This window comes from Teleopsis dalmanni, chromosome 1 (genome assembly GCF_002237135.1).
Source record: "Teleopsis dalmanni isolate 2A chromosome 1, ASM223713v2, whole genome shotgun sequence".
Taxonomy (NCBI): Eukaryota; Metazoa; Arthropoda; class Insecta; order Diptera; family Diopsidae; genus Teleopsis; species Teleopsis dalmanni.
The window spans coordinates 150,395,234-150,407,717 of NC_051846.1; the positions used below are offsets into that span (position 1 = coordinate 150,395,234).

Below are 12,484 nucleotides of genomic sequence, written 5' to 3' on the forward strand. Positions count from 1 at the left end.
CAATCCAACCCTACTTCCTAATTCCCCCCTCACCTGCACTCAATCAAACATCATCTATCCCTTTCCTAACTCATGTATACATGTTGTAAATGCTTTCATGTTAACTGCTTTCTAGATCTCAGCGTGCTGAAGCAACAACAACAACAAATCGGACGTAAATACAAAACGTTCTGTTTCCGGTAGTAATTAATAATATGAAATTTTTCTGTGTAGATATCAGTCCTCATCTTCCAATACTTAGGACAATTAATGCTCTCAATAGTGATTTTCGTACTACAACAATTCATTCAATTTTATTTTTTGCTAAGACAAATAGATACAAAAATATATATCATTGTTTTCTTCTTTTAAATATATTTCATTTAAAACATATTGCAATTAAATAAATAATTTAAAAACAGTATTGAAAATAAACTCATTATTTAAAATCTGGACTTAAAATAGAAAATTTACAAGGAATAAATAGTAATATAGATACTATTATATATATATGTATATATATAGAAATTTGTACATACATATTATTAAAAATGACAACTATTGAAAAAGACTTCTATTAAGGTTCATTTCGGCAAATAATTGATATTCGACGTCCCTTATGTATCGGCTGGCCATGAAATTTGGAGAACTCATTGGAGAGAATTTCATGTGTAAAATTATAGCGGGAAGAGTGACTAAAATATAAACAATTATTTTGAATTTCTTTTAGGTAATATAGCGCAGGTTACCTCATAATATACAGCGATCTTCTGGGTAACAATACATCAGCATAAAAATTATTTTCTATTGTTGCCTTTGGTTGGTTGCGATAGGAATCATCTGTACTTTCAGTTTGGGTAGCTGTTTTAGTTTTATCGCAGTCGGTAGATTCTGAATCCTGTACTGTTTGCCTATATTTTGTTTCATCAACGCGTATCAAACGCATTACACAATTGGAGAGCAAACTCATACCAGAGATTGTTGTGCCACAGTACTGAAATTTGAAAATAGTTTAATAATTAAAAATACTATATTAATATGCATTATTATATATTCTACGGCTGTTGTTGATAGTTTTATAGTACCGACAAAAATTATAACAAGTTTTCTTATAGCAAAAAGACAATAATTTATTTTTTAATAAACTATACTTTACCCTCGTACTATCAACATGCGGTTTGATCACACCTTTCTCTGCTAAATCCAAGATGTGCACATATGGCATTATGGCACCATCGAAAGCTACTTGACGTACTCGTTCTAGTATTTGACGATTATGTGGGTACCACTGCTTGCGTTCGGTTTCACGAAAACCATGTATAGCCTGTAAATTTTATAATTCATATCAATTTTTTTAATGACATAAGAAATTCGTATATAATTAAATACTTTTAAATTTTAAGGAGAAAAAAAACGATTCCCTTTAGCGTGTCATAACTTTAATTCTATTTACACAAACAGTTGTATCACAATAAACTATGATACAAGATAAAAAAATGTAGTTCTGTGAAAAAACTTTATTACTTACAGCCACTTTTTAAACACCTCAGCGCTAAGAACAGAAACTTGATCTACAGCTATATAATAACACCGGCAATTCTCTACGGGTCTGTCGCGTACAGTAAAGCTGCCAACTCTACTATCCAAAAGCTACAAGTTGTTCAAATTCAGGCTCTCTGAAGACTCTTCAAAGTGCCATGGCACATCAGCAAGAATGTAATGCTAAGAGACCTCAGAATAGTGCTAAGACCCCCTCAAAAAATACTTAAAATACAGATCCCTAAAACCATACACGAAAACTGACATTCTGCCACACATAGCACTGTGTAATCTCAGAGCAGTCACTAGACGTACGGGGCGGTATATGAATCTTAGATCAGTCATCAAATAATTAGCAAAGCTTTTGTGGAATATATAAATAAGTCAAAGAAAAGGGAGGGACTCTGTAGAAACCTCCTTAGCTAAGAAAGAGTAAAAATGCTCAGTTGCAATAACTCGGATAAACCTCAACATAGGTAAGAACATAAGAATAAGCTATGAAATAGAGTTCCTCTTAGGTGTGGACCTAATTTTATCTATGCCACCAACGGCAACATACTAGATTCCATTATCACGTCAAATTTATTCTTTATGTATTTGTGTTGAAAAACTCTTGGTAACTCTGGTAATTACAAGGAAATGGTGTATGATAGAAGAAAAATTAGTTAAAAAAAATCGTAAAAATAATTCGAAAATAAGACGATACTTTACAAATGTTTTTATTTTAAGAAGTGTGAGGTTTTCCGCAAAAAATTATTGAAAATATTTCCAAAAAAAACATATTGACTTAAGAATGTAATTTGTGAATATATTTATATATAAAAGCTAATAGATAATATATATCAAAGTAAACGATACTTAATGAACTAAAAACTGATGTGTTGGAGTTTTTTCATCCAACGTTTTTTTAGGTTGAAAGGGTGGAACTTGAATTTTGCCTATGTCGACTTTATGTACCTTGATTCATAAAGTCATAAGGCTTATGTTCAAAGTTTCAATCGATTAACTCAGAAACCGAGAGACTAGTCTTTATATAAACAAGCGACCATTCAACCGGACATGATAACTCAATCGATTCATCGTCTAACGTTCATCAGTAATTATTATAAAATATTTGGTATCGTTGTTTATTTTCCCGGGTTATAAATAGTTTGTCAAGTAAGTACTCCTCTCATTATATATATTTAAAGGCTATTAGCAACATTCCTTTTATGAAAATAATTAAATATTTTAAATTTAACTCAATTAAAATTTATGTTTAATTAAAATATATTTTATTTCTCTTACATCATCCCAATGGTCAAATTCATAATGCAACCGTTTCATATATGGTTCAATTTCTTCAAATAGTTTGGACTCCTCCTCTTCGGTAATAAAATCTTTAATGATTCGCAAGTCTTTAACGAAATTCTTCTGCTCATCAGTCGGCCATTTACCATTAAATTCTATTAGATTATCAACTGAAAAATAAAATTATTATATTTTATTAAAATATTTTTCTATTATGTATATAATATTATAAACTATATTTCTGCTATATATGAATTTCTCATTTAAATTCTCTTATTTTTTTTACATTATATTAATTTTTTATTTATATGAAATAAATATTATTTATTTTTTATATTAATATTTTTTTTTAATTTTATTAATTAATATTTTTTTCTTTTTCGTTTTTAAAATTTTAAAAGTTTTTTCCTTCATGAATAAAATAATAAAACAAAAATAAAATAAAAACAAAAAGGTTTTTAACTTCTCATCAACATAATAGGGTAAAGTATAAAGTATTGGTTTAATTTACAATTTATTAAATAAGAATTTATATTTATTATAAAATGTTTAATTATTTTAGAATTCTTTTTAAAAGTATTTACCGCCATCTAACAATTTAAATAAATTTAAAGTGGTTGAGGAATTGAATAGTGGAGAATTCGTCCATATGCCCAAAATACCGTAAAATGACAAGCGAAGACCGTGTGCTTATGTATCACAGACCGTTTGCAAAGACCGTATTAATAAAGACACATCACATCTCGTATGAAATCTTTAATACACTTTGAGGCTTTCAAGATCCATTGTAGGGTAGTTGGAGAAGTAGTTGCTTAAAGATGATGTATAATTTAAACCCCAAAACTTAACAATATAACAGAATCACTAATAAAACTCCAAATTGATGACCAAAATTCGGTTTAATTTAGCACATAGTCTTTTTCATTAAAAGAAACATTAACTCTAATCTAACATTTCTCTCACAATTTGTTTGTAGACGTCAAAGTAGACTTCAGTTGCGGTACTTTTTGCTTAGAGTAAAAATAATTAAAATGATTTTCCCTAGTAAAATTTGTTTAGGTTCACAAACAGGTAATAGTTGAGAAATATTATATCCGAAAATTAGAGATATAATAGGGATATTCTGTTTTTCTCAAATTAAAAGATAAGTAAAATAGCATGCATATATCTAGTAATGCTCAACCCATTTCTAACTAATATCAACCTTTTCGATGAATTTGATCTTAGCTGCTTACAGACTAGTATCTGAAGCAAAGTGAGATCAATCTTTCATTCGTGGATATATGCAACATAATCCTTTAATTTGCACTGCAACAGCTTTAGACTGTGTTCTAAAACATCAACGCTGTGTTATTTAGATATACGATAATCAAAAGTAGTACCACTTTAAACATACGATTTGCATAATTAATTAATTTATCAGGCACTCGGCTTTATCAAGTTCAAATGACTTTATGGACTTTTTTAATGTTTTCTACACTAACCAACAATTTCGCAAGAATAAAACGTCTAACTTTATCGGTTATGTACCATCAAGTTAAAATTTAGCAAAAACCCATGCAACAAATGATTTTGGGCAGCCCCCTTGCCCGCCATAATCGCCCAACCCGTGCAATGTGGAAATACTTATAAAATATTCTCCGATATCGTCCTTCATTTGCTTGATAGAAATGCTGTGAGAGAAAAGAGTAAGGAGTAAGTAACGGATGATATGGGAAAACCAAGCAATCCCATACTATATTGCTTTCATCCGCAAACGCCTCTCCTCCGTCGCTGATAATTCTGTCTTTAAGCAATAGCTTAAAAATTTTTCAAGAAAATAGTACGTTGTAGGTAAATTTTTTGAATATCAGAGTTTTACTGCCTGATGACTTGCTTGTAGATAAGCTATCTGTTATTCCGGTTTAACATTTTACTTTTGAAGAGTGTTGAAGCTGATGCAGAGTAAATTTGTGAATGGATTTCGTTTTTTGTTTTGATGTGGTGTTTTCAAAACACATTTTGTAGAAGATAGTTAAGATCAATTTATTGTATCACTCCCCTTAATTCTGGCATTATTAACTATTAACACTTATAATTTGATGACGTTTACGAGTGATAAAAATTGCTCATTAAGTTTGATTTTCCATTTCTGAAAGTTATTAACAAGATCACCAATATCCACTTGCAAAGAGTTCGAAATTTTAATTGAATCTAAATCAAAATACAAAATAAATGCATTATCAGGTAAAAAATTTGGTTCCGTTTTACATTTCAGTAAAGAGATAATGACAGTGTTAAGCTCCTTCTTATTCAAAATAACGCCTATAATATAAACAAAATGAACTAGACATGTATTAGTTTACACTATTCGTCCCATTCACTTAAATAAATATTATGCATACAAACAAATTCCTATTGTTTACAAAACAACAACATTGTTGTTGCAAATTTGTTATTTTATCAAAGATGAAAACAAAAGTAGTTGCTGTAGCTGTACAGAAACTTTCAAATACTCAAGTAAAAATGAAGATATTATAGCTCATAAAGACACCTGACTATGTTACTACTGAATATCCAATTATTTATACACTGATATGAAAATCATGTTCTTGTTTTGGGAGACTTCTAATCTTTTAAATGATACACACAAATTACGTAAAGTATTAAAATATTATTCAAAAGACATAACTTAATAGATTCTACTTAGTCCATCAAAAATCAAACTATAGAACCAATATTTTATATACTTTAGGGGCGCGAGAGAATGAAAATGTTTACATGAACCCTGGATCCAGGTAAAGGAACCTTGCTGACATATAACCCTTATAAGGCATATATCAATAGTGCTCAAATTAATCTGTACATTAATGAAACGAACACATAGGAAAAGTCGTAAGGCGTAGACTGTGGGTTTCAAGAACGGCAGGGTCTACATCAAGAAACCACTTACCCACGCAAATGACGAGTCGCTGTTGTACTAACATAAGTCATAACATAAATGGATATTAAAAAACTGACACGTGTTTAAATTGTTGCATTTGAATGTTGTTCAATCCTTAAGGCTGTAATAAAAAATTTACCTGACGAATTACTTATATTTCCAACACTAGCATTGGACAGATATTTACTTTTATCAATGCATGCGGCTGGTTCTAACGTTACCATTCTTCTACTCACAATTATGAGGAATGTGGAATTGAAACGACTTTCTTAGCTAATTGAGAGGGATTTTTTTCTTCTTCCACCCAACCTAACAGAACTCATTTGAACTCTCATTTTGTGAAGATTTAAAAATATCTCTCCATAATCTTTCATTACTTATGGCGTCGGCAATTGTTAAATCTAGACTCCCAATGTTCCTCTGGGAACGAAATGAAATGAAGAAAAAATGTAGATTCAATCTAAATTTACTCTTCATCTATCAAATTTTGTTGCTCAATCGAACATTTTTAGAGTAATCTAACATTTTTGTAATAGTGTTAGTAGACATGTATATTTTTCATAAATACATATATCGAATCAAATCACTCTTTATTTGTAGAGTCATATAAAGCAGCTGTTAATGTTCGATTAATCTTACTGACAAAATATCTAGAGTATCATAAACTTATCTCGAGTATTATACATTTCGCTCGAGATTTACCAATCGAAACTGAAAATTGCACTAAAAGTTAATCTTGATTGAAAAAATGACCTCAGATCTACCAATCGGAAATGCCATTAGATCCCACCAGCTCATTTTTCGCTCCAGTTTCCTTCTTTATCATATAAATGTTTAATTAAAATACCATAGAAACTGTTTTGAAAATTGTTGGTGCAACCATATAAGTTAAAGATTTTATTTTAATTTTATGTGATTTTGACCACTGTGCGGTATTAAATTCGTAGAGTTTTGTGTGATCAAAATTATCACTTCACTGTTATTTATTTATTGTTAAGTGTTTTAAACATTTTCTTTGAAGTCTTACATAAAATTTCGCAACTTCAAAACCAACCATACCGTATTATTTACTACTAACTGATTTTGGCTGATTTATTGAGTGTTAGGAGCAGATGTGTGAGATACAATCAATATGGAGCAGAGCACTGCGCTGATTTCCTACTGCTTCTGACACTTTTACTTTTAAACAAGTTTAAAAATATTTATTACTGCCGCTTTCTTTCACTTATTTTTTTTTCTTTTTTTTTTTTGTTGATTTGTGTTTTGTTTATATGCGGCATTTTTTTTATTTTTTCTTTTTCGCATTTTGTTACATCAAGACAGCATCTTTTAGTATGACAAATCATCTCGTTTCTCATTTATTCACTTAATGTGGAAGCAAAACGTGATTAGTATTTCGTACTCTCATTGTATTTAATGAATTGATTTCATAAATCAATTTATTATTTGGCTTTGTTTTCCGTCTAAGTTATTATCTAAGTTACTATTGATTCGTATTTATGGCTTCGGAGATGATTATCAAACTACATATAGCTAAAGTAAAATACGTATCAGATTATTTTTCGATATCCACATTTTGGATTATATTTCATATTATAATGAAGATTTACAACCACATATGTTGGCTTTAAAAATCTTATTGAAAAAACAAAGGTTTGTATGATACACTAATAGAAGAACAAGCTCCATATATACCGTCTCTACACAGCAGACTATTGTCTAAACCTAATTTCCTGAGTTCAACTTTTTAGAATGGTGATGAGATTGTTTTATGTAAATATAAGATAATCTCAGCATATTAGTTTTCACTTTGAGAAGATAAATATCCTTCACACAAAGCTATTGAAAATTTGTTATCAAGAATCGATAAAAAAACTTTAGTTGGGTATTTATGGAAAGAACAAAAATCTTATATTTTATCCTTATTTGTATCTTAACAAATCGGAAAAATTTTAGATTCTGATATATCTTACCAAATCTGAACATTTTTGGTTCTGATATACCTTAACAAATCCAGAAATATTGGGTACTAATATATCTTATAAATCGTTCAAATCTTGAATTCTGATACATTTCAACAAATTAGAAATAATTTAGATTCTAATATATCTCAACAAGTCGGAAAAATATTGGGTCCTAATAAATCTCAACAAATCAGAACAATTTTGGGTTGTGATATATCTTAACAAATTGGAAAAATATTGGGTTCTGATATATCTTACAAATCGAAAAATTTTAAATTCTGATATATCTCAACAAATCGGAAAAAATTTACATTCTGATATCTCTTAACAAATCAGAAAATTTCTGGTTCTGATATTTCTTAATAAATATAGATAGACTAGAAAAATTGAGTTCTAATATATCTTAACAAATCGGTTCAAATTTTGAATCCTGAAACATTTTAACATATCAGAAATAATTTAGATTCTAATATATCTCAACAAGTCGGAAAAATATTGAGCTCTAATAAATCTCAACAAAATGGAAAAATGTTGTGTTCTAATAAATCTTAACAAATCGGAAAATGTTGGGTTGTGATATATCTCAAAAAATCGGAAAAAATTTAGATTCTGATATCTCTTAACAAATCAGAAAATTTTTGATTGTGAAAAATCTTAATAAATCAGAAGTATGTTATTTTAGATAGTGATATATAATAACTAATCGGAAAAACATTAGATTCTGATATATCTTAACAAATTAAAAAGAATTTCGATTCTGACATATCTTAACAAATTGGCAAAATTTTGAATTCTGATATATCGTAACAAATCGCATAAATATTTATTTTGGTATACACTAACAAATCTATAAAATACTGGGTCCTGATATATCTTAACAAATCAGAAAAATTCAAAATACTGATATATCATATGATGCAATTTGCAACTACGTCTTATATATTTCTATCAGAGCATTATAAATGGATTATAAGTGGAATTTTCAAATAAATGAGTAACGAACATGGACACATAATATATCAGGTATTATGGTTTTACTGATTATAATAATTTATCCAACAAATATATTCGGATTTAAGAAAATTATAATTTGTTAAGCAATTTACCCTTATTAAATTGGGAAAATATATTAAATAATCCAGATGGTTTTCAAAAAGACGGAATTGAGTTCTACTATAAATAGACAAAGTGTGTTAAAAGTATTCGATATAACTATTATAATTAATTATAATGAATTTTTCATTATATACATAATAAAATAATTTTGTATATATATTATCATATGAAATTGATTTTAATCATATAATACAAATATGGTATACAAATATTTTGAAGAACCCTCTTGGTAAAAAATGATTAACAGGCTTAATGAATTTCAAAATATAAACTTGATCTTATAGATTGATCTTAAGATCTATAGATCTTATTGATCGATATAGATTGATCTACTTATCCTAATTCTTCAACACTATAAGCGATAACCGTACAGACCAGCATTTCTTCGTATGATTAATAAGATTTTTTAAACTTTCTACATCGTTCTTCAAGCACTGTCTGTTTTTTCCAATTCTATATTCTCATTGTTCCTAAATCAACTTTTTGTTGTGTTTGCCTTGGATTCACTGATCATCTCTAAGACATAACCAACTTAAATTTATTTAATGCTTAGTTTCTCATTTCAATCATCTCAGTATTATAATATTTTTTTAGAATAGAACTGTCGTATAACAATGGACCTACTTCTTATATCATGTTGCCACTATTTCTGAAACTACTTATGTTAATGAAATTAAGATTTGGTCGTTTCCATTGGCATAAACTGATTTATGCATGTGATTTAGCTTGTTTGTTTACATTTTATATGTACAACATATGACAAATAGTTCAAATTTTGGTGTTTTTCCTTGTGGGAAATTTATTTTTCTGGGTTGCATTCACCATTTTTTGCCTCAAATCATTTCATTTATTTATAATGAGCTTATTTAGCGGCCATAATGGACAAAACTGAAAATAGAATTAAATCAGACAAGTAGGTGTTTTGCTATTAGTGTCCAAAAGAGCTATTGCAAATAGCTAATAGGACTGATACCTACCAATTTATCATTTAAACTTATAGTTTTATCTAATAGCAGTCCTTAAAACCGCTCTATTGTAAATAAAGGATTAAATGATAAAAAAATAATAAATAAAGGAATTTATTGTGACAATTAAATTTCCGTTCCCAAAGTTAAACTTGCTCATGTAATAAAATATTTTAAGCAATTTTTTTATAATACATACCCACTGTAGTGTCTACTCTCTGGAGTTAATGTAATTGTTGGTTTATTGTATAAGCAGTTAAAGCCGCGTAGCGGAAGGCGAAGTTATTTAAACTTCAGTAGGACGGAAATTTAGTTAGTCATTCGCTCGCGAGTGCGACGCGCAAGTCATCTGAAAGCAACTGTCTCGAGATCTGTGCACTGGAAACACTCGCGTTGAGTATTTACATAAATAAATAAACAAACCTTATAACTAAATCGTAAAAGTTTTTCTAAATAATTTCTAAAACAAACAATATAAAAAATAAAATAAGAAAGACATAATTGCGAAAATGGATAGCGACACATTTCGTGAATTTGGAAAGGCTGCAGTGGATTTTATAGCGGATTACATGGATTCAATACGTGACTGGTATTAATATAGATTAAATAAAACTAAAAGGCAACCATGTATAATTAATTTTTGGTTTGCTTATATATAGCGATGTCTTATCTTCAGTCGCTCCTGGCTATTTGTTTGATTTGTTGCCCAAGGAAATTCCAGAAAAGCCAGAAGACTATAAAACAATTCTGAAGGACATACATGACGTTATAAAACCAGGAATAACACATTGGCAATCACCAAATATGCACGCTTTTTATCCAACAGCGTCAAGCTTTCCATCTATAGTCGGAGAAATGTTAAGCGCAGGCTTTGGAGTTATTGGCTTCAATTGGGTATGAAGTGTTTTAAGATTTTTCCAGAAATTCCAGAAAATCCAGAAATTCCTTGTTCTTCTCTACTTGAGTTAGTGTCTAAAGCAGTTTACTCATTAGTGTCTGTAATCATTTAAACAAATTGCTGATTTTATAATATTGACTATAAAATTTGCCGTGTTTTGCAAAGTGAAAGTATCTTATTATTTATTACGAAATGAAATCAATAGTTCACACTTTTTTCATATTTACTTTACATAAAAGCTGCAAATGTATCTTATATTTTCACATTAGTTTCTTGCTTTTGTAGCTGAACTAAAAAACAGCTATATAGTGTACTTTTAACCAACATTCCATAAAATATAATTGTGAATCCTTAGTCTAGCTAGTTAGTTAGTTGTGGCGTGGGAGGAACGACTCCTCCGCAATTAGTTAAGAAAGCAGTTTTAAATCCACAAATCCGCGTAATAGTGGGTAGTAGCGAAAAGGTTAAGCTAGAACCAGCCAGAGACAATTATAAAGGCAAGAATCTAGTCAATGCTAATACTAGAGATAACGCCGAATGTGTTGAAGGGGGCCCCCAGAAACTTAAGACTATCCTTAATCTAAGATAGTAAAAGAAACTAGTATGGCTACGACGTTCATTTACAATATTTTCCGAGATATACCTATAGTGTCAAGTGTAACTACGTGGAAAAAGAAATTTTTTATCAAAAAACGCATGAGCGATATCACAATAGTAACTTAAGTCTTGACTTAAGTGGATGCTTAAGACCATGTTTCCACTGCTTTCTCAGTAAATTACTTAAATAACTTCAAGATTTTGTCGTTTCTATTAACATAACTTGCATGTCAAAGAACTTTATTGTGTCAAAAAATTCTTTGAAAATTCTAAGATAGAAATATATAAATGATATATATATTTGATGAATATCTCAAATTTCGGTAATATTCACTGTGGGATATTTATTTTTAAGCGTTGCATTCGACATTTTTGGTCTAATTATCCTTACTTTATTTGTAAGTAAACTAAAAAGCACGGTAGCTCTTTGTATGGTTAATGAAATTTATTTAGTAAACTACACTTACTAAGTAAGCAGTGGAAACATACTATAACTCACCAATTCTTCTAACCTAATTTATACTTAAGACAATTTTGATGTATATAAAAAATATTTTCAAACCTTTTGAAGATTTTTGGAACCACGAAACCGTTTAAACTCAATCAAGAAAAATAACCGATTAAGCAACAAACTATACATTGTTTACTGGACAAAAAATTGATACATATATGAGTTAAAGCTATGTGATAGCCTAACTTATATATATTTTCTATGTTCAGATATTCCAAGTTCTTTAAACCAACTTTGTCATTGTTTCACGTAAAGGCAATGCAGAGTCAACACGCTGAGACTTTACTTCTCAGAGGTTCCAACTCAATTGCGAAGTCTTCTCTTTGAAAGAATCTTAAAAGCTCGAAATGATTATAAGGTTTTAAGTTCTATAGAGCAGCAAGTCAGCAAGCCTAAGTGAATTCTTATAATCACAGCATTAACGTGATGGCTGTGCATAGGGCTTATTATGTCTCCACCAAAACCAGATGGAAATTTTACCTGTAAGAATAGAAGCAGAAAATAAATGAGGTACTGGCTTTCAAAGAGCGGAACATTGCAAACATGATTGATCTTTTGTGTTGCCATCCGAGTCATATTGAACAGAAGACACTCAACCTTTCGCATAAATACCGCCAAAATGTCATATTCTTCTTAAACTTGGTTATATTTCAACTCATATTCTTAATCATTCAACTTACATTCTACATATGCCAGTAGAAT

General features: G+C 29.4%; 1 protein-coding gene across 1 annotated transcript; it reads right to left on the minus strand.

The window, feature by feature from the left end:
• Window positions 1–497: 497 nt before the first annotated feature.
• Window positions 498–5,955, minus strand: LOC119666441 (alpha-ketoglutarate-dependent dioxygenase alkB homolog 7, mitochondrial-like). The gene is made up of 5 exons (XM_038075719.1): window positions 5,871–5,955; window positions 2,806–2,978; window positions 1,136–1,303; window positions 729–973; window positions 498–674 (listed from the first exon to the last, which is right to left on the minus strand). The coding sequence occupies exons 1-5, from the start codon at window positions 5,953–5,955 to the stop codon at window positions 557–559; spliced, it is 789 nt and encodes a 262-aa protein (XP_037931647.1). The 3' UTR covers window positions 498–556.
• Between the last annotated feature and the right edge of the window lie 6,529 nt (window positions 5,956–12,484).

What these genes read in the sequence shown, in the direction of transcription:
- LOC119666441 (XM_038075719.1), bottom strand. Translation starts at nt 5,955, where the DNA reads ATGGTAACGTTAGAACCAGCCGCATGCATTGATAAAAGTAAATATCTG. An exon ending in AATTTGACCATTGGGATGAT is followed by an intron (nt 1,304 to 2,805) that starts GTAAGAGAAATA and finishes TAAAATTTACAG; the next exon opens with GCTATACATGGTTTTCGTGA. An exon ending in AGATCGCTGTATATTATGAG is followed by an intron (nt 675 to 728) that starts GTAACCTGCGCT and finishes TTTATATTTTAG; the next exon opens with TCACTCTTCCCGCTATAATT.